Below are 25,769 nucleotides of genomic sequence, written 5' to 3'. Positions count from 1 at the left end.
CACTGCTGGCCAATCCCCAATATTGACAAGAAAAACTTAATACAATATTTAGAATGGTAAGTACTATTGGCTGCATTATTTTTTCACACTGATAAAATCTAACAGAATTCTGAGCGTAGAAGATCCTGTGAGCTAGCAGAGAAGAGACTGAAGTGCTAATGTTGAAGGACAGTAGGTGGAAAAAAAATTATGAGGGTCTACACATTTCAAATTGATTAAGGACTGTAATCCTAACATCCCATTCAAGACTACATGAGCCATGACCTTAAGTATTTCTTTGACACTAACACATATGCATTCTGTTTAGAAGCTTCAAATAAACATTTTTCACTCCTTTACTGTAGAGACACAAAGTGGAAAACTAGAAGTAGGTATTGGCCCTTCAGGAGATTAAAAAAACAATACTAAGCTCATCCTGATCCTTCACCCATTCTACTGTTGTGATAAGTAATAACTGTCCTTCCTTCTTCCCTTCTCCTCCCAAATCCATCTGCAATTAGAATGAGTCAGGACAGTGAGGCATAAATTCATTATTATTTGTGGTATAAATGAACTGACTGTATCTCAGGTAACGGAGGATGTCTAACCATGTTGCAATGGGATTTCTACTTTAATTATAATTATCAGGCAGTCAATGACATTTACAAGCGTAAGATTTTAAGTAGAAGTCACATTTTGTTGAAAGATAGCATCTCAAGAAAACAAAAAAAGCCATACAGGCTATTCACTGCTTAGAAAAGCTATTTTCTCCTTCAGGAAAACTAGTTGGTTTTTAATCTTCAAACAGTAATTGAATTCTATATTAATCAGAGTTTTCTGTCATCAGAAAGGTTCATGAAAACCCATACTTAATACCCAAAATAAAGCTTATGTCCATGCAGTCTGTCTGGGAGTCTCTACATTTTGTAGTTGCTGAACATCTTACAATATCAAAGATAAAAATTGAGCTCACCCATGTACAGGATCCCATCTGAACTGCGGCAGGGAGATGCCTGCACCAGCTCTGGGATAGTAAATGGAAGTTTCTAGGGAAAAAAAAAAAAACCACAATAAAAGCCTATTCACATTGGTGTGATAGTCTTCACATTTATTCACAGAAAAGGGTGGCCAGAAAACTTCAGAAATCTCAAATGACAGGGTTTTATTGTTTGTTTGTATTATTGCAGTGCCTGAGAACTCAAAATTTCAGGTCAAGGCCCTGCTCTGCAAACCCAGAACAGAGAGAAGTCTGTCTCGGTGAGTTTACAATAGGAGAAATGCATGTAGCATGGAAGAATTACTTGCAGCTGAGATGTTTGGAGGCTAAGACTGTGGTTTTAAGGTCTACCATCATCACTTATAAACTGTCTGGGCTTCAACATACCGTGGTTTAATTACCTCTCCTATAATGAGTATAAAACGGTTCTCCATAGGACTGTACAGTAACATTTGTAAAGGCCAGGTATCTTCATACAAATGAAACTGTTGAGAGGGTGAAGCATGAATCTCCAGCTGAAGAGTTCTTGAGATACTGCCAAGCCTGTATTGCACTTACAGAATGGGTGACAATCCTTACTAAGTTTTAAGAGACTTTTATTGGGATGAGGTCACAAGAGTAACAGACAAGCTGCACCAACAATAAAGATCAGGCCTTTGCTAAGTTTACTGAAATATGCTAAAATTACTCCACTCTTGCTTAATACTTTTATTATAATAGTGATTCTAAACAGAAATTAAATTACTTCAAAAAGAGAGGAGATTAACAGAATGAAGGAATAGATTCAAATAGATTGCTGCTTCCTGGATTCACCCAGGAAAAGAACCAAGAATCATTTTGCAAGTTATGAGCTGGCTGTACTGGGGGGTGGGGGAGTGGTGAGCGAATACTAAAATATTTAACAATATTAAAGTTCTTAAGGGAAATCATAGCAGCTGCCAGAGAAAAGAAACTTGTGGAAAGCCAAACATTTTATCTGAGTATCACCACAAAGTTTAAAAATAAAAGTCAAACATTAGCTAGTATCTGTGGGTTGCATGGATTGGTGACTATTTTGAAAAGGTTCAGCATTTTTGTCTGCTTACTAAATCTTATAAAGACATCTTCTAAAGGTGTCAGCACAGAACATGTATTAATCCTGCCTTTTGGCAGATAGTTTTAAAAAATTAAGTATTTGGGTGAAAGGGACATATCTGATTTGTATTATTCTGGGTATACCTTTCCCATCAACTCATACAGAGACTATTCAATATTTGGATAATACCACATACATTTTATTTGTCATCATCATTATTTTACCAAATTACAGAAAAATAGTACAAGTGGACAAAACATATGCTGGTTTTTGGCTAGTCTGATCAAGCTTTTCCAAGAAACTGGTACACTTCCATTAAACAGTACAAAAGCCTGCAAAACTTTACAGTACTGTCAAGAAAGCAGAAAGTTCCCTTGGGGACTTATCCTTTGTGTGAGTCTGATTATGCCACTTTTCTAAAAATTATCAGAGAAGAGAATTTAAAAAAAAAATATACTTACAGTCAAGCCTTCACTGTTCTTGCCACCAAGTGTATACAAACTGCCATCATTTGGGTCTGGAAGAAATGCTGGCCTAGGATTTAAGCAGCAATTATAAATGACAAAAAATGTACTGTGCTTCTCAGAGAACAGGAAAGCAACTATGGTCAGTACTGGCTTTACAGGGAAGTTCATCTGACATTAAATTTTTTACTTTGCATTATCCTTTTTTAAAGTTTAATTTATTAACTGTGAAAATGAAAAAAATATAAAGAAGTTTCGGAACTAATTCAGATTACTAATAAATTTGAAAATTCGAAGATCCAAATGTGGCAGGCAATCACTTGGGTGAAAGCTTTTAAACAAGATCTATATGGTTTTAAAATGCCACAGAATTAAAAACAAATAAACAAAAAAAAACCAGCATAAGGAAGGCAAGGAACAATAAAAGAGTTGCCAGAACTACGTAAATTTGAGAGGTAAAGGCAACCCCACCACCCAAAGTACAAAAAAAAAAAATCCCAAACCCCAACATCAAAAACAAACCACAAAAAAGAAAGGATGTTAGTACTGACTTCAGAGACATAAAGTTAAAGCCCCAAATTTTCTAGTTTAATGAGAGATTGCTATGCTGGAGGAACTACTCTGAAGTAACAGCTTGAGGGTTTCATTTGAAGATTCTGGTAGTGGTGGTTGCAGTTTCCTATGCTTCACTATTTTTAGCCTTTTATTTGAAGAGAATAAGTACAAAACCCAGAGTTCACTCCCTAGCTGTTTCTGTTATTTTCAAAGCTGCTCAATTAAGATTGTGGCACAGTTAGCAAACTTGATCTCTGAACCTGAGCAAGGGCTTGAGAGAACAGTCTGCAGACAGGATGTTTCTTCTTAGCGCTACAAATAAGAGAATTATATGTAGCTAGTTATATCCTTTCTGTATCTGCTCTCCAAACCACCTTAAATTGACTCAACACAAGGTATTCCATTTTTCTAGAACATAGATCATTTTCATTCAAATTAAATCAAATTTCAAGATGTCAGTGAAAATCGAACAAGCAGTAAATGAGATAAAGGAAACAGACTTACTCTTCCACATGTATTGGCACCTGGAGTACGGGATCTGCATAAACGGAAAAAGAAAAAGTCATAATACTGGCGATTCAATTCCTTGAATTCACTAGATACAGGATTAAGTCAGGCCTCAACAACTTGCTCCTTTTTGAAAGGCTGATGCACGGAGTTTGACAGTAGCCATCTCAGCAGCCTCAACCACCTCCTGTTTGGTTGTGAAACAAGGTTTATAAAGTGGGAAAATACAAAGCACCTGAGAAGTTTTAAACTTTCTGAAGTTCTTTGCTCAGTTTTATCAACACTACTTCCCAGCCACCCCTGGGAGGAGACTCAGAGAAGATAACAGTACTGTACTGCATCTTGAGTTTTCTCCTTATTTCTCACTTGGACAGAGCATATAGAGTCTGTTAAAACTGCCTGTATACATGTTAAAAAAACCTCTTGCTTCCAATATGTGTGCATGATCGCTGGGCACTGGCTGCCCAGGAGGCAGCTGACCATAACTTGCAGCAACTGCTTTCACTGTGCAGGCTTCAACAACCAATTTTACTTAAAAACAAGCTACAGCTAATATAAGTTTGCAGACACTGTGAGAACAGTGATAAAGTACTGTCTCGATAGTTTTTAATCTGTATCTTATGAACTTTTGCTACTTTGTGTCTCAGGTACATTGTGTATCAGGCAGGTAAGCATATGCTTTCTAGCTAACTCAGTATTTAATTTAAGATGCAACAGACAAACTGAAAGCCTAGTGCTACACCTAACTCAAATGAGCCGGAAGACTGCCAATGACTTAAGAGCAAGTCTCCAACGCAAGTCAGAAGAAACTTAGTTCCACTTCCTACTCCAAGACAAAACCTCTGTGATCAGCATGTCACTGAAAAGAAAAACAGAAGTCTGACAAGGGCTATTCAAAATTACATAAAACCTGATTTTTTTCACTTAAATAATTTCCCCACTAAAATTTATCCAAGAATCCACATTACATAAAAAAACCAAAAGGTTTGGAAACAATCTCATAGTAGCTGGTATTTTGAGTGATCAGAATCACAGTTCAGCCTGCACCAACAAAAAGAAGTTATGAAATAAAACCTGACAATGCTAAATCTAAATCCTTACATATTAAAAGGTAAATTAAGAATGATAATTTGATTTTAATGTAAGGTAATGTGACCTCAAAATTACTGAGGCCTCAAAAAATCCTGAATCGTGGGATTTTCAACCCTGATGCCAAAACCACAAAAGTTCCCAGATTTGTAAGACATACTCTACAATTTCCAAGACAAACGTGTGTGCTTATTTATGGGTATATTGGCAGAAAGTAACTCAGAAGTCAAGAGGGATGCAAGGTATCTTCCCTTCCACAGGGGAAATCAAACCATTACAATAGAATAAGCCTGAGTAAGAAGATGGAAGATGACCAAGCAAAGAAACACTGTTTTTTCAACTGTTCTGTCTCCATGCAAACATCATGAAGGAAGGAAATAAGAACAAAACAATGATGTTTTAAGAGCCTTTGGGCAACTGGCACAGATTCTGAACAGCTTGAGTGTACTGTGATATTTGCAGAGCTAAGCAAGACAAGAACAAGAAATTCAGGGTTCGTTACGTGGGTCTGATAAAGTCTCTACCACTCTGCAGTAAATTGCATCACACTGCTGGGTTTGATGTTAACAGCCTAGGAGGATGTCCCTTCATTTTATGTAACAGATTAAAAAAACCATAAGAAACCCCCACCCAAACAGATCTCTACCCACAATGCAGCTGAAAACACTAGTCACCAAAAGATACACATATAATATCAGAGACAGAAAAAAGCACAATACGAGGAATAACAGTAAAGCTATTTTTACTTTCATTGATTTATTTTTACAATAGTAAACACTATCAGAGCAGCTTTGATCAAAACATCACTATACATATATATATATATTTCCCCCCCCCTCCCCCTTTAAGCCTAAAAAATGTTCCAGATACATCTTCAAAGCTGCTAGAACAAACTACTCAAAAGCATTTTAAGCTTCTGGGAACAATCCAATTAACCAGAGAGGGAGCACTGCTCTACTCAAGCACTGAAGGTTACTACGCCTAGCAAACTCACTGCTCAGCAAGCAGACTGGTCAAGTTTCATGCTTTACCTATTTCCCTCATCAGATGGTTACTGACCACTGCACTGGCATCTCCTGCATCGGCAAGAACAGCGTCAAACAGAGCGTCCCTCCACATCACAACAAATTTCCTCTAATGCAGGGACCCTGCAGAGCTGTATGCCAGCTCTACGAGGAAACCCACTGGATGGCACAGACACAGCCTAGTCACATTAGCTTACACTCAGAGCCTCATACATAGGACAGCAAAAATTCTGAGATAATTTAGCTGGTACTCTTAACAGTCCTAGGCACTGACATGTAGTCATAGAAGACGGAGACCAAGAGTACCTATCTTGAGCAATTTTTCTCTTAATTATGAATTATCACCATTACTACTGTTCATTGATGTAAGATGGGAATGCTATGTAAGTGTAGAGCTCAACATTATATCATAAACTCTATTTAATTTATTGAGAACCCAAGTACACATCAAAAGGCCCTAAGGATAATTAACATTCAAACAAAGGAGTTAATGATTCATCATTGTCTATCTGTCTCTACAGACAACACTGCTTAGTCAGACCTTTATTCCATGAACTAATTCAAGCAATTCATTTCTATCCCTTGTGTGAAGAAACTGGTTTCAGGATATGTTGGGAGGGACCCCCCTGCTCCAAACTCTACAGTTGATTATATGCCAATTATTTCTCAGTGTTTGCTTCAAGCATTCCATGAGCTTTACAATATCGAATGCAACACATGGTGACTTACAGCACCATCTCTCCATTATTAAAGAAAAGCAAGCAAGAAAAAAGCATTAGCTGACCATTATATAAAGTGGTTCAACTCTGGAGTTGAACTGCTAGGTTGAACTACTAAAAGCAAACAGACATTAAGTTTATATACTCAATGTATCCATAAGTCTAGGTGAAATCAGCTAAGAGACATTAAAAACCACAGGCTAGAGTTTTTATAATCATAAATGCTTCGTGGAAAGGGAAACTCTCACAGTTTTGTGAAAGAAACAGCATCATAAATCAGCAGAAAATGGCACCTGCCTCAGCCAAAGTAAGACTTAATGCAAATGCTACAAACATTGCTAAAGGCAAAAGCCAAACAAACTTTGCAAGTCTCTTGATGAACTGATTACACAGAGAGTGTCGCACTTAAGTAAAAAATAAAGTTGCCTGTGGTAACAATCACTATTGCTAGATAACAGCAATCTTCACCAACAGTGCTTGAGCAACTTTGTCCTATCTACAAACATCTCCTTCTTAAATGATCATTAGTGATAACAAAGCTGCACAACTTGTTTTTGAAGTGATAACTGACTGCGTATACATTGTTTAAGTACGTTAATGCAGATATTTTTAAAAATCACTTTCTAGTCAGGCTAGGCAAAGCATAAGAAAATAGTTTCTTGCCCAAATTATCTTCAGAAAGTTTTAAATTTAACAAAAGGACTGCTTATTCTCCGAATTAAATGGAGGTGTGAAGTTGTTATATGAAATTACAGTATAAAACTAGCACTATCTGACTCAAGTTCCAAATCTTCTAACTGCACTGTTACTGACATAACACACACTCTACAGCAGAACAGGACAGAATGCAATTTCCTCAAACATATTAATATTTCAGGTTTGTTTTCAAAGAATGCTCAGGAAAACCTGAACAATTACAGAAAATTTCAAAAGGTAGATTATATTTTCTAGTAACTGATCCTGGTTTGTCCATGACATTTGCAGGAGAGTCTGGTTAGTAGTGCTTTCCTATAGCTCCCTCTCTGCCCCCAAAATACAGTGAATAATAGTAATAATAATACAGTACAGCATTTTTGGACTAATAACTTGATTTCACTTAATTTTCTAAGACTGGGCAATCTACTTAAAAAAAAAAAAGTGCTCCACTCTGCTCCAACTGTCTCAAAGGTCTGAGAAGTGTTGCATGATTACATCAACCATGTAGCACCATAATAGTGAAAGAACATATGTATGTATATGTGCAATATTTACTTGCATTAAGCTTTTACCCCCAAGCTTATATTTCTGAAGGCTGTTGGAAAAATGTCACTTATAACAATTTCATCAACAAATGTATCCTACACTTCAATAAACGATGCCAGAAATCCCATGAATGTCTCTTCAACTTCTGCAGTGAGTTTTTCTGAAGCACTCTTGCATATCACAAGACATGAATGAAAGCCTTATGACAAGTTCTAAGCTCTTCAGTGTGTGCTGTGCAGAAGCATCAGGCTCATGAGAAAGGCCTTAAACTTTTCTTTAGTATCATGTCTTCAATATCAAGAACAACAGTGCTTTATCAGAAGTGAAAAAAACCTGCTTTTACTTGTTTTCTCAGTAACTGAAATTTGATTTACTAACAATGATAAAAAAAAGGTAGATGGAACAGATTAAGATGTTATAACAAAGCAGCAGGAATTTTTTTTAGTACTTACTGGCACATGAACCAAAACACTGATTCCAATGGCTTCCTGCAACATTTAAGTGTTGTATATGAACAGTTAGAAAGCATTTAGTATCAATATCTGATTAATTTCCATGCACAAGACTATTCACAATGAGTGAACGCAAACTGATGGAGTAGTTTATCTTCTGAAGTGGAAGGAATTCTCCTTTCACTACTGCTACCATCCATCTGGCAAGACAGGCTCTGGAGAGCCATTTCTCTACATTTTTTGCTACTGGGGTGATGTAAATTTTCTCATTTTCTTAACGCTTTCACAATTTTGAACTAAGGATGTAGCTCTGCGAAGATACTTTGAAGACAGACAATAAACTCTTCACATTCACTTTCATGTGGTTTGGGACATATTCCAACTTTATTTCAAAGTTTGTTTTGAAATAAGAACTCTGAGATAAAAGAGAATCTTGAATTTAATTTATTGTTGTCAGGTCTTACAATAGTTTTCATATGCTTGAATACAGACTAGTAAAAGAATGAGTCATCTTGTAACTGAAGTCACCTTTTGCTCCACAACGGGTCAAACAGAAAAAGTTCTTGCAAAAGTCAGAGAACTGAGGCCTTCTCTTCAACAGCTCAGCACTCAAGTGTTAACATGCTGAGACTGTAATCACGTAATCCTGCTTTCAAAACTTCCCTGAACTGCAGTTCCCTGTAATTAGGTGAGTTATTCTAATAGGCCCGATCTGTTCCAATACCAACACTAGTGATAATAACCACTGAACAAAGCAGTAAGTATTCTGTATTGGAGCAAAAACTTTACAGACAAAATGTGATAAAACTGTGATAAAAATACATCTGCCTCTCCCTTAAGCTTCCATTCCCTGTAGCAGAGGAAAAGCCAACTTCTTGCAATGTCCTACATAAAGCTTTTGGTACGATATCCTGTCCAAAAGCTTTCCACTTTCTAGACTAAAAACAAAGATGTCAAAATAACTATGGAGTACACCATCCTGTAAGTATCTCCACTACCGGAGGGAAGATTGAGTTTTCTACAGGTATTTCCATGGGTTTCCAATTTGTTTTTCCTGCAGCCTCTACTAAGGCAGAGTATGTTAATGATACCTATATTAAAATCCTACAATTCAATACACACTAGCTTTAGCTTTCTGATCTGGTAATACACACCTGTGTGTAAACAAGCACATGCACACACTATTGGTAAAATTCTTGCCACTGATACTTTTCATTAAATTAATTCAGCAAAGTATATTAATGCCCGCACGAACAGGGAGTTCAAGGGCATGAGCAGAATAGAAATGCCATTAAAAAGACTGCTGATACCTCTCCTTGTCATTGTGGGACTTAAAAAATGTTATCCTCTAAGAACCAAAAAGCTTTCATTTTTACAAGTTAATAAAAAGATTTGTAAAATAACTGTGTCCAAAAAAAAATTAAAAGGACATTGATCCTAGATTATAAAGATGTATTCTAGAATTCTGTTTATTCACAAGTACAGCAGTTATTAGAAACCTGTTAACATAATGACTAACCAGTAATTTAGTAAATTATTGGGCTCAGTTATGCTTCACTGAAATTAACATTTTGACCTGGCAGCAGGCAGATGTCCCAATACAGTTTTGGTTGCATCATGGCAAGAAAATATTTGTGCCTGTATCATTTGCTTGTGAGCGGGCAGAAGTATACGACACGTTTCAGATTATTCTGAAATAATCCTAACCCACATTTTGCATACATATATGGAAAAAAGCCATATATACAACTTTTGAAACTACAACCGTAATGCTAAATATAATGCATTTGACTTTTCTCCATATTTCACTGTTGTGGTTTAACCCCAGCCAGCAACTAAGCACCACGGAGCCGCTCACTCACTCCCTGCCACCCAGTGGGATAGGGGACAGAATTGGGAAAAAAAAAAAAAAGTAAAACTTGTGAGTTGAGATAAGAACAGTTTAATAGAACAGAAAGGAAGAAACTACTACTACTAATAATAACAATAATAAAATGACAACAATAATAATAAAAGGATTGGAAAATACATGTGATGCACAATGCAATTGCTCACCACTCGCAGACCGATGCCCGGTTAGGTCCTGAGCAGCAATCCCTCCCAGCCCCACTCCCTCCAGTTTATACACTGGACTTGACGTCACATGGTATGGAATATCCCTTTGGCCAGTTGAGGTCAGCTGTCCCGGCCGTGTCCCCTCCCAACTTCTTGTGTCCCTCCAGCCTTCTTGCTGGCTGGGCGCAAGGAGCTGAAAAATCCTTGACTTAGTATAAACACTACGTAGCAACAACTGAAAACATCAGCTTGTTATCAACATTATTCTCACACTGAATCCAAAACATAACACTATACCAGCTACTAGGAAGACAATTAACTCTATCCCAGCTGAAACCAGGCCATTCACAAACATGATAAGATAAAATTTGCCCTTTGACCAAAAACCAAGCCTTTTTTAATGCACAAGATTTAATGCACAAGAGTTGCATATTTTCATCACTGTAATGTCCCCTTATGTAGAACAGACAAAACCAATGACTGAAAAGAAGAAGTGGGAGATTCCGAAACAGCAAACAAGTAAGTCACTGCCCCACTGGAATGAGCTGGAAAAAACGGTTTCCTGACCAGAGGCACCACCATAAGATTTGGGCTAACGGGCCAATTTAAAATCATGTCATCCTCGCCTGCTGTCGCAATTGCAGTAAATGTGGTTAGAGATTCTAACAAACTATCCTCTGGAATTTGCTGAAGAGTACTGTTCTACAATTGTTTTGGTTTGATAATCGTTATTAATTTACAGCTATGCACAAAGTTATTTCTTCTTGCCTGAGAATAACAACTGTTATTAGAGCAGGACCTACAGATTTCAGATTTGCCCTTTAAAAATCTACATATTGCATACCATTAATAGATACAGTCCTTTTATCTTTGTCTTACCATGACTAGATCACTGAAGTCCATAGGTTATGAGTAAGGTATCAGAAATCAAAACCTTTTAAATTGATTGTGGGCCATCATTTTTTTGATTGCTACAGAGAACTGAAGATTGTAACAAAATTTCTGCTGGCTCTAAATCTAGACCCAAATCTGTATATATTATGTGTTCTTCTGGCAAATTATTTTGAATTAGTTCTTAGGATAAAAGCTTTTAAGGCGCTGGTGAATGAAAAAGAGATCACTTTGAGCAGTACAGAAGGACACACAGAAGTGACTATCGGAACAGAGAAATACTCTGTCCAAGAGTACAGTTTGAAACACTACATTCTTAACATCTCGAAGTTCAATATTCTGCTCATTAACCTAAGCTCTTCAGTTAACAAAGACATACAGGATGATTTTTACAAAGATGTGAGGGAACAGGACAGTCACATTCTTAAAATCACATTCTTAAAGCTCACACTGAAATCAGATTGTGAATATAAAATCTGACATTAAGGAGAAAAGCATTCTCCAGATTTCTGCCTTGCCAATAGGTATTCTCATCACCAACTCTATCACAGTCTACTTTCTTACCTAAAAGCAAACCTGAAGTGCTGCGCCCCTGTACCTTTCAAAGAGATCTATAGGCAATGACAAGTTTCATTTCCAGCAGTTTTGGGGAAGATATTTCATCCCAAGCAATCTTACTGAGGATGCTGATTAAGTATCTTGCTAGTGGCAAGCGCAGAAAACAAGACAGCCTATCACACTGTCACTTAGAACTGACAGCTCCCTTTACTGATCAGAGACAGCACTAAGAGCCTTATTTAGTCTCTGATCTTAAATGTGTGCCACACCCTTTCAATACCGTTTCAATACAACGTGTGTTGGTGGGGCTGCAGCAGGAGCAAAGGTGCCTCTCAGAAATTTGGGGGCAAGAGGAGTGTGGGTTCTTTCTATAAACTTTCCAACCATATTCCAGCTTTCCAAGGCCCAGGGAATGAGCAGCATCAGTCACCTGGCCACTGAAAAATCCTGAGCTGCCCGACAGTAGGACCCATAGAAGCCAACAGGAAATGAAGGTATTAAGCACCCTCAACAAGTCAGTCCACAATTTCACTGCATGTAACTGCAGGGAACGCAGTTTTATTTCTGAACTACTGGAGAGTCCTATGACTAACAGACCCACTTTTTGGCCTGCTTTATGGGGAGCACAAGTATTCAGACTGCCTTTCTTGCCAGCACTACATGAAGGCAAGAAACCCAAACATTATTGTGGTGATAACCACTGGCTCATTTACTCTGCATACCCAAGATAAGCTTCCGTGCTAAATTGAAACAAACCACACATGGCAAGATTTTCATGTTTGTTTAAGTATTGCCTGATAATGAACACTGCCTTGTTTTTTTCCCCAGCAAAACTAAAATGTACATGAATTGCCCTTTGTTAAATACCTTGCTGCTTAAGTGCAGTAAAAAAACATTCTCTTCCTGATGAACACCGCTGCAGCACTTCAGGTGACCTCCACAACTTGTCAAAGTACATGAACTACAACACATGGTTCACTGTCTGATAATCAGGGTAAAACAGCACCTGCAAGAGCACTGCTTGCAATGCATGCAACTTCCCACTGGGTAATTCTCTATAACAATACAAGCATATTGTTGACAGAGAGAGTGCACCCAACAACTGTGTTTATACACTAATATTAATACTGAATTCTGCACTATTAAATCTCTCCAGAGATTTAGCACAGCAAGATGGCAAGGACTTTCCTGAGCTATTAGTTTCCAACATTGTCACATCTTTGTTGGGCTTCCCACCCACAGGGTGGCCACCAACAAATACAGTTTTGCAAAAATAAATAAAACCTCTCCAATTACAAATTAATTTGCCAATTTATATGTACAGGCCCTTGTTCCATGTACACTTAACTAAGTTAACTCACGAAGCATCTTGTAACAATAACTACCATTCATTATTTTTTTTCATTGTCTCTTGTGTATTGTTCTATTACACAGAATTAAACTAATGGGCAATAAGTGCTTTACAAAAAGCAAGTGAACATACCTCATGTACATAAGATGCAGAATAATACACAGTTAGCAACAGAGAGAAAAAAAAAGTCCTATAAAACTAGATTATCCAGTCTGGCAGTTCTACCGTACCAACAACAGTTTTGCAACAATTTTTTTTTTTTTTTTAAACAAGGCAAGTTGCTTGAGCAATACACTGTGACAAAGACCCTTTTCGTTACCAAAGTGTGTTCACTTCTTCCTCAAAAAACCTCTTGCCACTTACTAAGTCTGGCTGCAAACGAATGCCAGTTATGATACCCTTCTAGGACACGACTATGTAGTGTATGTTCATGTCAGCTGAACGACAAGCAAAAACCAATAAGCTTCTGTTAATACTGCAGTAGCCTATAGCAACAATAAAGGAGGAGGCTGATAACTTTTTTTTATTCACGCCTGTTCAGGGAAAAGAGGGGTCTAAATTTAAAGAGGAGACAGGGAAGAAAATGTAATCACACCTATTAACCAAGATCCTTCAAGAAAATACTTGCTCACCCCTTTTTACTCCAAGAGGAGCTACAAAAGCATTCTTTGCTCATTTATGAAGTTAACTTTTTGTCTGGTAGATTTGCATTCAAATATGAATGGCTTCACAAATAAGAACAACTGGTTTGTACTGCAGACATCAGATACACACAATCCATTTCCTACCATTTCAGCTCACCTACTAAACTGACATCAGGTTTAAAAATAGAGGACAGAATGATGCAATCACTGTGACTCCTTTCCATTTGACCTGCTTTCTAATTTATTCCCAGAAGTGAACAGAGAGTGCTACTATCACTTCTACCATACGTAATCGGAGTTCCACTAAAACAAATCTGTATTAAATACTGAATTTTTCATGAAAGCAGAATGACCTATATTTGCTCAGTAATTAAAATTGCAAAATCACTTCCAGTCACTGAGCAATGTTAAATTTCTTTACACAAATGCAGTTCTTTTATGTAAAAAAACGTGCTGTTCCTAAACATCTATTACAGAAAAAAAGACCCGAGGTTTGCTCGATACCCACTGCACCAGTGAATGTAGGGTATTCCAGAGACAGAATCATGCAAGCGCTTTGCCACCAGTTCCACCAGCTGACACTCTCATTTGCCTTCCATTCTGTTCTATGTCTGCTTATATTGCGCTCATTCCCATAAAACATGGTACCTACCAATTATATCACTACAGTTAAACAAATTATCAAGTTAAACAAGTTCTGTCAAAAAAACCCCCATAAACCTGGAAAAGATCTGCAAGTGAAAATATGAACAGGAGTCCAGAAACATTGTAGCTTAATTCTGGAGCAACAGCAAAATTAAGAAGGAAAAGAAAGTATTTACCAGGCCCTACAACAGTCTGAATTATCAATTGATATGACTGTTATTACTGTTACTGAGTAGAGAGCATCAGGACACCTCCTGCTCACCTTCTTTTAAAGTCCACTTGATTGCTCCCGTCCTCTTGCTGACAGCATGCAAACTTCCATCAAGGGTTGAAACAAACAGCAGTGTTTCTGGAACAGTTACTGAGCTGGTATTCTGGAAAAGAAAAACCCATACATGGAATGTAATTATTTACTACAGAGTTTACTCGTAACTGTCATAGAGTACATTTTCTAGAACATCACTTCTTTTTAATTGCACAGACTGGACAACTTTCTTGTCCCTTTGAATTCAGTGACTTTTTTTTTTTTTCCTGTCAACATTATGGAACTGCTTACTGTGCTAAGTTCCCCTAGAGACAAACTGGGATGCTTTAACTCAACCTCCATTTTCAATTTTATATCAAAGTCGTCTTGTACTAGAGTTCGGAGAAACCGGAGATAGGGCTGATCTACGAAAACTGATACAAAGACTATGTGATAAGTTAGCTAGAGTAAGAAACTTCAAAGCAGCTCAGAGAACCTAAGTGTTAATGTCAAAACCATGCTACTACCAAGTAAATTGAACATACTTTTGCTGAGGTTTAGTCCCCGAGAGATTAAAAGACATTGGCTGGGTAGAATATAGATAAATAAAACTGAAAGGTGATCAATATTCTACTGGGCTTACTGCAGCTGAGAGACAGGATGGAGCTGCAAGCATGTAGGCTGTCTCAGAGCAAGGGCAAAACATTTAGGATAGATGCAGCTTAAAGGCTGGAGGAGATCCATATTATTAAGCCTCTTCATTATGGTTTTATACCTCATGTCTTCCAATACTGTATTTCCGCAGTAGATAATAAATAACGCTGTTTAAGAAAGTCCATATGTATTAACAGATTCACAGACATCTCCTAGAAAGCAGTTAGCTGGAGGATTCAAACCTCAATTTGGCATTCTAATCATTCTGACACTGGGGACATGCCACTCCGTATTTACGCGTATGTGTGTAGAGCTGTTAGATGCCTGCTGTCATTCCTATAGCACAAGCAGCTTTTGAGTCTGGCTATTGCAGAGCATGTAATTTTATTAAAAGGGCATCATACAAACATTGAGGACTTAGAACTATGTAGTTATCGTGGGAACAGGGAGACTAAGTCCAAGGTGATTCATGGCACAAAGCAAAAAAAGCGTGTTAATTTAATGTCTACTCTTCTATTCCTGCCTAAAGATGATCCCATACGCACCAAGACCGACCCATTTCCATTTACCAAGTCTCAAGTTTTCGCTCAAGTAACTTGTCATTTGTAGACTGTATCTGCATTGCTCATCTGCGTGCCACCTGCCACGTTTAGGAAGTTTCACAGTTAAATATAATTCTTAACCTACCATAGTTCATGAATGAAAGTGTATGCATTTTAATAATTAATAGTGTCTTCAATGACTTAAATTGTAAAAACCAATTATCAGTCATGTTAGAACTACTGCAAAGCAAAATACACAATCGCCAAATTAAAATGCATATATATAGGAGTAACTTTCTTTGGAAAACTATACATTTTTAATGCAACACAACTAAAGCGTTAGACTTTCAAGTAAAGCATAAAACTAAAAGGATAATGTAATAAAGTAATAACTAGCCAACTTTCAGGTCGCACCTACAAGTATTATACATGCTTCTTTCCAGTCATAATGAAAATAGCTGAAGCAGACAACTGTAAAATACACAGTGCAGAAAAAATGAAAGTACAAATCAACAATACACAAACCACAGATCAGAAATAACTGCTGGAAGACCAGAAAAAAAGGAGATCTATCTTAACACATAAATACAATTTTCATTTTCTAACATAGTTAAGTTATGCAGGCTGCAGAGACATCTGCACTTAAATAAAATATTTACAGCTGCATCTGGAATCAAACTTTGCAATGTTAGTTCAAACAGGGACACTGAATAACAGTTCCTCTCATGCTGGCCTATAAAATATGCAGCTCGAGATGTTACTAATCAGAACTGAACTTAAGAGTATCTTTCTAGCCTAATGACCTGATTTCTATGTAAGAGCAAAGAGAAGCTGTATTGTAGACTTATAAGTTCTCATTCTTTTGTATTATTACTTTTGTTAAACCAAACTATTGTAGCCACTGTATCAAAGCAATTAATGAAAATTTTGTCCTTTAGGTCTTTTTGTACATGAACTCCCAAAACAACTTAGGATGGTGTAGTTGACTTATAATCATCTAGTCCAGTCTTCCCATCTTCCTTAAATAAGCATTTAACAAGCCAGATCCACTGATTCTGCAACCAGAAGGGGACACAACCACAATCCATTATCACATCCATTTGGAGCTGAAAGCCGTCTAATTGTGAGGCTCAATTTGTCTCCCTGAGAAGATTTACTTTTTAAAGCCTTCATTGCCTAGCTGCCTGCAGAAAACTATACTTGAACAAAAACAAGAAGGGAAGCTTGGGGTTGCATTCTAGGTATCTTTATAACTGCTTTTACGGAAAAGATACGCTTCTTTGCAAACAAAGAACTGCTCCCTGTACAACACTGTAACAATCTAAGAATTATAGTAACTAATCTTCCTAACCTGGGACACTAACGAGCAAGTGGGGCACTAACTCAGCAATGTTGTCTTGCATCAGACTGACAAATTCCCTCACTCTTATCACTGGTGTGAGGCAATGAATGACAGTGGTGCAAATGTGGATTTATGAATATTTTGTGAGTGGGCTGTGATGTGGCCCCAAAAAGACACCAGTTCAAGGAATACCAGGAGGCTGAAAAAAGCTGCTTTTGAACAAGTTTCTTTCCCTTTGCAGGCCAAACTGCTTTTGAGCTCGGAAAAGCTAGAAGACTTGCAGACTGAACTGATCTCACCACGTATAAGCTATTTAAGCACAAAAAGACATCTCAATTCAATAGGGTACCAGCAGTAGGAACAACCATTAGGAAATCCTCCATATCACAGAACATTTTCCCCATAGAGTTACTTCTTTGGGTGACTTCTGATACTCATTTCGTATAGGGGCTAGATCTTGAAACCTAACTGACAGTAGTCATCCTCAAAAACATACGTATACGCATAGCCACATACTAGCTCAGAGATGTTCATGCAGTCATTACTAATCATTCTGGTTTCAAGCTACTAAGAAAGGGCAAAAACGTCAAAATTTACTAGAAACAATGTTGTGATGAAAAGAAGAAGCAATGGACAGTGGTCAAAATTTATTCCAAATTAACCTTTGTGCAGCAACATTTTGCACCCATATTAATTTTCACTTGAAGATCTCAATGCATTTTACCAACCCTCCGCCCCAAACATTCTGGGTAACAGTGATTCAGGATAGGTGAGGAGTTTCTTCCTCCTACATACAAAAATGTTGAAAGCCAGTTTACTTTTAAGCCAATATATTCTTAATGTACACACACACAATTTGTATATTTCCAGGCTTTTGTTTTAGATAGCTTTGTAATAAATGAAATAACTGGAAAGCCTCAGTTGCATAAAGCTGTCTGCAGGGCTCTGGGCTTACAAAATAGAAACAAAACAAAACAAAAAATATGAACCAAAGACACTGAATGAATATTCCAGCTCTGAATTTCAACTAATTGCCCAAACAAACTGTGCCTGTCAAGTTAACTGCATTTAATTAACCATCATTCTCAACTGCCAGATGTTGCCCAACATCAGACAGCAGGTAGCCATTTAAAGTGCATACTACATATCTGTGCGAGTTCAAAGAAGAAATCACAATGAACTGCAAAATTTGAACAACTTCTTACAAACTGTTTTCTACGCAGACCTTTGACAAGCACATTTCAGCTTTCTCATACCAAACAAATGTGTATTTTTCACTGCAGCTGTACTCTCAAAAAATCCCTATTCCAGAGAATTTAATTCTTCCAACAGATACATAGGTAAGGCAGAAAACATTTTTAGACAGTATTTCAATACAACATGTTATACGGTATAAATCCTGTACACTATACACCACAGGGAACACAAGAAATACCTGTTTCTTCATGAAGACCTATCTACCCTAAAACTGCTCCATGAACAAAAATATTTAATTTAAAAGACTAGAATGACTCTTTTTGCTCTTCTATCAAAAAAGATACACCAAAAACATCCACTACCCAAACTGATCATTTTAGTTAACAAATACAGTGAAACTTCACCTAGAGTGAAACACAGTAAGTTGAGCAAGAACATACAACTGTTAAAGGCAGGAAGTGAAAATTATTGAAGTTCCTTTAAATTGCAGGTGGGAATTTGACACCCAGAATGTAATGACTAGTGTTGAAGTTTAGTTGCAAATAAAATACAACATATAGCAAATCCAGGACATCTTCCATGTATACAGACTAAGATTGTTTTTCTAGGCTACTTTTTACTCTCTGCACAAGTTTTTCTTATCTTTTATCCTCTTATCTTACAGAATCAGTATATTCTCCACAAAGCATGTTCTCTTCCTGTCTTCTTATTGAGAAGTGAATAAAGCGTGTATCATCTTCACAAAAAAAGTGCCTGTAAAATAACCACCATGATTATGGTTGAGTATCAAATATCAGCCATATATAGTGTATGGTACACTACTGGTTGTAGATCTGTAGATTTAACATTTTCATATTTAACATTTGAATATCTATTTGTGGCATCAAGGCTACAGAAATTATGGAATCAAATGTGAGCCCTGAAACTCTCATCAAAACATCAGTAACCAATATCGTCTTCCAGACTACTAACGTTTTAGAAGGTTGCTAGGACTTGGGACCAAATAGAAAGTACTAATGTGCAAAGAGTTCCTCTGCACATTCTGCAGTCACAGGAGTATGAAAACTTTTCCACACATCTACCCACCTGATCACTTGCAAGCCGAATGATAAAGAAAGAAAACCAAAGCTGAAGAAGCTACCCACACCAGCTTCTGGTGAAAACCAGATGAACACCTGAATGTTGTCCACAGGCAGAATGACCTAGAAACTTCTCAGATACGACTAAGATCTTGAAATTACAGTAACTTTTTTTAAGCTTTTCAGAGTAGTATGCTTGGTTTGGGGGAAAATGTGCCACTGCCACCAACCACTCTTATGGTGCCTACCACCACTTTGTGATTAACAGGGAGATGTGAACTCTTCCTGAGAGGACAAGTGCTCATCGCATTCGCAAGCATCAAGGGAACAGAAGGGAACAGTACTCTGAAAGAGGCTGTTAGGTCTATCGAGCCAGAGAAATCAGCTTCTCTTCAGAGGGCTCTGGACCCAGTTCTGCTCACTGCCCAAGGAGTTTCACTGGGAGTGAAATCAGCACAGAGGCACACAGATTTCACTGACAAAAAGATTCTACTACATGCGTGCATCTTTTCCATTCAAAATACAGTTGGGCAGCATTGCTGCTCCTACTAAGCTCATGCCCTCCAGTCTAACTGGCTTTGTCTCAATACCACTTTTCTCCTAATTATTTCCTTCACCTCCCCCATAAATCTGTGTTTAAGTTTTACTGCTTTTGAAGGGCTTATATTCAGCCATCAAAGTTGCATTGATGTGGTCATTGCAACCGTGTGGGTCAAAGATACCATCATCTTTGGGTGCAAGACTGAATATAGGGCAAATTTCATTAGTTCTTCCTTTACTTCTAAAGTTGTATTTGCACACAGATAAAATACATAATATACCATATATTAAAAAATCTTCCATTCACTCATACTTTTCAAAGCATATGATACCATGCAGTTGAGATTAACCAGCTGAGTAATACACTGACACTGCTGAAGCTTATGACCTAAACTTAAAAAAAAAACAACAACAAAAGAGATGAGTCCATAGACTTTGCAATGTAATATTGCTAATTTACTTTGACCAAGATCTACAGTTGTCACTTGGAGAAAAGGCTAGGGAGTTCGTATAATAATATGGAAACAAGGTTTTATTCTTTTAAATTACATAAAACAATAGACATAAAAATGAATTTAAATTATTTAAGTAAATTACCTGTGTTTCACCCAAACTCAGAAAAGAGAAATTGTTTTTTATTAGTGAATTTTATCAGTGGCTAGAGACTGCAGTATCAAGGTTGCAAATACTCAATAGACTTTATTTTGAACACAAAGCTTTATAATTAACTGATTAATGGATTAATTAAAGCCTGGAATTAGCACTGTTATGAAAAGCTATGAAAATCATAAAAATCTGCATGTACAAGCCAAACTTGTTTTTATTTTTGTGTGAAGTATGTAAGAGCCACAAAAACCATAATAATGTCAGTCCTGAGATAGCCTCTTCATAAATACTGGTATACACAGATATTGTCCTCCCTGCAGGGGTGGGGTCTAAACTGTTGTGATGCAATGCAAATTCTCAAAATAGATTTTCATTTCATACTGCAATTTTAATTCTGAGGAGATACAACAATTTAATATAAGAAAAATATGTCAAGACATGAAACAGCTAAGCAGAAAGAATTTAGTGAACAGAGAAAATGAGACGGAAGGAAAACCTGGTTTGGGTCTTTTTTTATTTTATCTGAAACTGCAATAACATCTATTTTAACAACTACCCTCTTTGAAATTCAGTGAGAGCTTCTACTGCCTTGACAGTCTGTACTCATAATAATCTTCTGCATCAACAGTGATGTTAAGTGAAGGATTTACAATATTTTCAAATTACTTGGGGAGTGCTTTAGAATTAATTTTTTAATAATCTACTTCAAAACAGAAATTTTCAAGCTCTCATTGAGTTCAACTTTGACAAATGCTCTAAAGTGCTGACTGCTAATAATCCGTAACAGTCTAAAATTTGGGACTAAATAGAAAATAGTGGGTTTAAGCTAGAATAGAAATATACTATCTAATAGAAATAGCATTTTATAAATAGAAATAGAAACGCACTTTATAAATACTAGTTAACCCTCACGTAAGAATCTTCCCCTCAGTCTAGATCTACCACATCTTTACATAAAAACGTTTTAGAAACCAAAGTAACAAAACAACTCAAAACAATTCTGAAGGACCCATGGAGTCAAATGAAGGTCAGTGAAAGCTGTAGAACAAGTTCTAATGTGTTTGTATATGACTATGGTACAGTTCAGTGTCAAAGATGATATTATCTTCACCGCAAGATTTCAAATTTTTTTAAGGGTTAGCAGAGCAATGCCCTATTTTGTTTCATTGTATTAGAAGAAAACAGATCCACGCAGGAAAAATTTCTTCCCTTAATTTATCTGCTTAAAAACAGTACTTTTGAAATGCAGGTCACCAAGCATGCACAAATCCCACTGAAGTCAGTGGAAACAGCAAATAGAAAGAAAACCAGGCCACTCAGGTCCTTGAGGTTATCGTTCTGTAACCTAGAAATATGTTTTGCTGTGGAGGTGGTACCACAAGAAGTTCTTCAAGTATGAATAAAGAACAGGAAAACACTTCATAGTGACACTGGATGGCTGATGATATGTTGCTGCCTCTGAGAAGTGTTCCTGATTTCATAGAAATAATTGAGTGCTCAGTAGTAAACAAATCACAGTGCCGTGTGTTACCAGGTAATAATTTTCTCTTTTCTGAGTCTTAAGTACGAATACATATGCACCAAACTTAATTTGTAAGGTCTGATGGATGATAAAGGATGGATGGTTTGCAAACTATAATTTACATCCTCATAATTTCTTTGGTAACACCTGGCTTACCAAATAAAAAAGTTGACAAGATACATAATCACTCAAGCAAAATAAAAATAATAAAAAAAAAATCTATATTCCTCACTCCATAATTAGCTTAATATACATCAGGCTGTACATTTGCATTTTACTAAAAAACTATTAAAAAACAACTTCAGCATTAACATCACCAGACACTTTCCTCACAATAAGAAAAGGCCTATAACATAACTTATGCTACTGGAACCACAACCGGTAAACCAGTAAGGATGCAAAGCAAAATATTTTTAGACATCAGCGCATACTGCAAGCACTTGGTGTATTCATCACAGATAGCCTATGATTTATTACCCTGGTTTTGACAGCTATCCTCTAATTACACTGCCAGGCTAGAGGCCAAAACTCACTATGCATAATAAAACCATGCCATGAAGAAACTCTGTAAAATTCAGTAAACTACTGGGGGGAGTTTTTCAGTGTAACTAATAATGAAGTTAATATATGAAACAGAGCTGACAAAAAATAAATTCTTCTTTAGAAAGTGAAATCAAATCTACAGATCTTTTAATCTTAAACTCAATTCCAACATGTCTTTGTTAGCTATTTCTTATGAACACTGTAACCCACTTCCAGCGACTTTTCATTCATATGCCCATTTGTACTGCAATAGGAAAAACTGAAAACTACGGGAGGTCCACTCCAACTGTCCTCTGACTTGACTGAACTCTGAGCAGTGCTCTACACCATAAACCCTCAGCTAAGTTTTCAGACTTGATTCTCTCTGTAAAACCAAAACTTATTTCAATATTCACAAGAACACCAGCAACCAAAACAAGGACAGAGTTACAAACACATGAATTTACACTCCAGGACAGAGCTGTCCGTAATTTCAGATGTGCAAGACAAGTTTGCAGTCCCCCCCAAAAAACCCTAAACCCAAACAGACTATTTTTTTGAGTGACCAAGGAGATCTGCAACTCAAATAAAACACATAAATGTTAGTTAACATAGTGATTGAAGACGTCCTTCTGCTGTCTCACGTAGGTTTTCATGCCCATCAGTTAAATGGCCAAACACCTCACGCTGTGATAAAGAACACATTAGAAGAAAAGACATTTGGCTAAGGCTGGGGTTTTCCCATGTCAGGTGCAGCCTGCATGTGTGGCCCACACACACGGCGTAACAGTGCACTGAAACCAGTCCCACAGGCAGCAGGAGGGACCAATGTTCTAAATTCCAGTTTAATCCCAGAGGTTGTTATTTTTGAGTTGCACTGACTCCATGTTAAGAGAGAAACAAGCACAGTTTGGAAAATCCATGGCTCACAAAACCAAGGGGTTTTTTCAAACTAGAGAGCCGTAAATCATTACTGTATAATATTTACAGTGCCTGCTTATTTATTGACAGCTCTGTTGCATTTCTCATTGCTGTATCTGAGATGTCAGCCTTTTATAATGTGTTCCCCTTACATCGCACTAGGGCAATTCCAAGCTACACACACACTGTGTCACCTAAATAACAAGAGACAGCATTTCATCTTACAAAAAAAAAGACAGGAAAGGAAGCCCTTGTATGAACACATTAATTGTAGGAAAACAATATTAAAGTTGGGATCTAAAGTAACAAATAGTACGTTTATCAGACAAAGAAAATACAGAGCAGCAGATCATCACCAGTACTCTTAGAAGAAATCTATAGAAAACACAATCTGCAAAATCTTTAGGCAATCTCATATTTTTCACATTACCTCCATACCAAGAATTGTATGCCAGTCTTTTTCATGGGAATTTGTTACTCAAGTGACATTAGTTTGAAATAAGATTTCCCAGTTAAACGGGTTAATCACAGGTGAGATGACTGGGACTCAGTTCACAGAAATTAAAACTAGTTCTGAAAAGGAACTGAAGTACAGAACAGATTTCAACTTGGAAGTCACAGTGAGGACTACAGCTGGCAGAGCAATAAGACTAGGGTAAGAGCCAAGAAAAGAAACAGAGAAATACAGAACCGGAGATCAGATACTGATCTGAGGTAAGATGGCAGGGCAGGGAGACCAAGAAGAGAGAGAAATCTAGAGAAAAAAGGGGCTGAATTCTGCTGGGGCCCAAGTCTAGGGGTTGTGACTGTGCAAGAAAAATTATACAAAATTTAGTAATAATCTGTTGATTTGAAAAGTATTTTTAGTATATAAAGTACTTCTAAGTATTCTTATTGAGTACTATTTTTAAAACTTCATGAGTTGCAAAGCAATGTTTTCCTTGCAAAATCTGAAGCCCAAACCTGTCAGGACCCTGAAGAGATCTCAGTCCAACCTTATAGTCCAGGCTAAGACAAAGACATTAGCACTCTAAAATAAAGATTTTAAAGTAATTTTTGTTGACAGCCTGCATTTAATTTTTTCCAGTTTCCTAATGAAGTAACAACCCTACGTATGTTACGCAGCTTCAGTACTAAACGTGTTTACTTTTAAAGAAGGGGAGTGGAGCTATTATATCCCAGGCAAAAAACAAAGCCTTCATCTTTGCTTAACCTGAACTATAACCCTATATATTACACCAGCATTTTCAAGTAACAATGAACAATCCATCAAAGAACATAACCTAAAACTTTTCTCTGCTACACTTCAGTATAATGGAAACAGTAAATGCCAGCTGGCCTTTTCATTGTCTCCTGATCCTGAGAATTTACAAAAGAGAGCACCCTTCGGAACTGAATTTTTGAAGACTCAGTTTTCCCTCTCAGTACACACACAGTAGACAGCACCCATTTTAAAGTACACTGTTTAAAATTATTACCTCCGTACAAACAATCTGCTCAGTATTCCATCTGCTTTGCACCACTTTCACTATTCCCTGTGCTTTTATTGCTCTACACAATACTTTATAACCAACCTGGTTATTTCCTAAGAGGTTTTGTAGGGCAGTGGCTTGTGCACCTTGTCTTTCACCTTTGAATTTAGAAATGCAGTCTCTTTTGGATACCAACCAACCATATGTACACTTACTGCACGCACACTGCTATCTTCGCTCTGGAAACAGAATGATGGAAATGCTGTAAGACAGTATACAGGGCATGTCGCTAGTCATTTGTATTTGGGTATCAACATATATACAACGTTGTTTGTTTCGGTGGGTTTTTTGTTTTGTTTTGTTTTTTTTCAGAAAGAAAGCAAGTCCCCCCCCCACTTAAGAGGTTATGAAGGGACAGAGCAAAGATCTTCTGGCATGTCTCACTTGTTCCTCTATCCACCTACATAGTTTCAGCTTCCAAAAGTTTCTTTGTCCTACTTTCATCAATTACTTCATGGGAAATTAACTGGGTTTTTTTATATTTCAAGGATTATTATATATGCTACATGTTCAGGTACGGCGTTACATGCAACAACGTACAGCACAGAAACAGGTAACGCAGCTGTTCAGCTGGATCAGGCTGGTAACACTGCAGCCCCTCATCCCTGCGCGTACAGACGGGCACGCGGCATTAACGACACTAAAACGGACAGCACGTTGGCTTCGCAAACACCGCCGACGCGGCGAGCTACGGACACCTACGGCAAACTTTAGGCAAAGCCCCGGCAGGCGCCCGCCCCCGGCTCCCCTCTCTGCGGGCGGGGGGCCCGGCCTGCACGGGGCGAGGCCTCCCCTGGCCCTCACCGGCTCGGACGCCCCC

At 37.4% G+C, this 25,769-nt stretch overlaps 1 protein-coding gene across 2 annotated transcripts in view; it reads right to left on the bottom strand.

Moving 5' to 3' along the window:
• The window catches only part of ERN1 (endoplasmic reticulum to nucleus signaling 1), a 50,846-nt gene that overhangs the window by 22,813 nt on the left and 2,264 nt on the right, over positions 1–25,769 (bottom strand). The window contains exons 2-5 of one of the 2 annotated variants that reach the window (XM_010578642.1): positions 14,511–14,622; positions 3,575–3,608; positions 2,513–2,585; positions 953–1,025 (exon numbers count right to left, since the gene is read on the bottom strand). In XM_010578642.1, the coding sequence (XP_010576944.1) occupies positions 953–956 (4 nt within the window). In that variant the 5' untranslated portion in view covers positions 957–1,025; positions 2,513–2,585; positions 3,575–3,608; positions 14,511–14,622. Of the gene's footprint in view, positions 1–952; positions 1,026–2,512; positions 2,586–3,574; positions 3,609–14,510; positions 14,623–25,769 lie in introns of those variants that run through there. The other variant, XM_010578640.1, reaches the window with a different exon arrangement.

The sequence above is a fragment of the Haliaeetus leucocephalus genome, unplaced genomic scaffold (genome assembly GCF_000737465.1).
Source record: "Haliaeetus leucocephalus isolate CR32 unplaced genomic scaffold, Haliaeetus_leucocephalus-4.0 Scaffold646, whole genome shotgun sequence".
In the NCBI taxonomy this organism is placed as follows: Eukaryota; Metazoa; Chordata; class Aves; order Accipitriformes; family Accipitridae; genus Haliaeetus; species Haliaeetus leucocephalus.
This window is presented reverse-complemented; position numbering and strand designations above follow the sequence as displayed.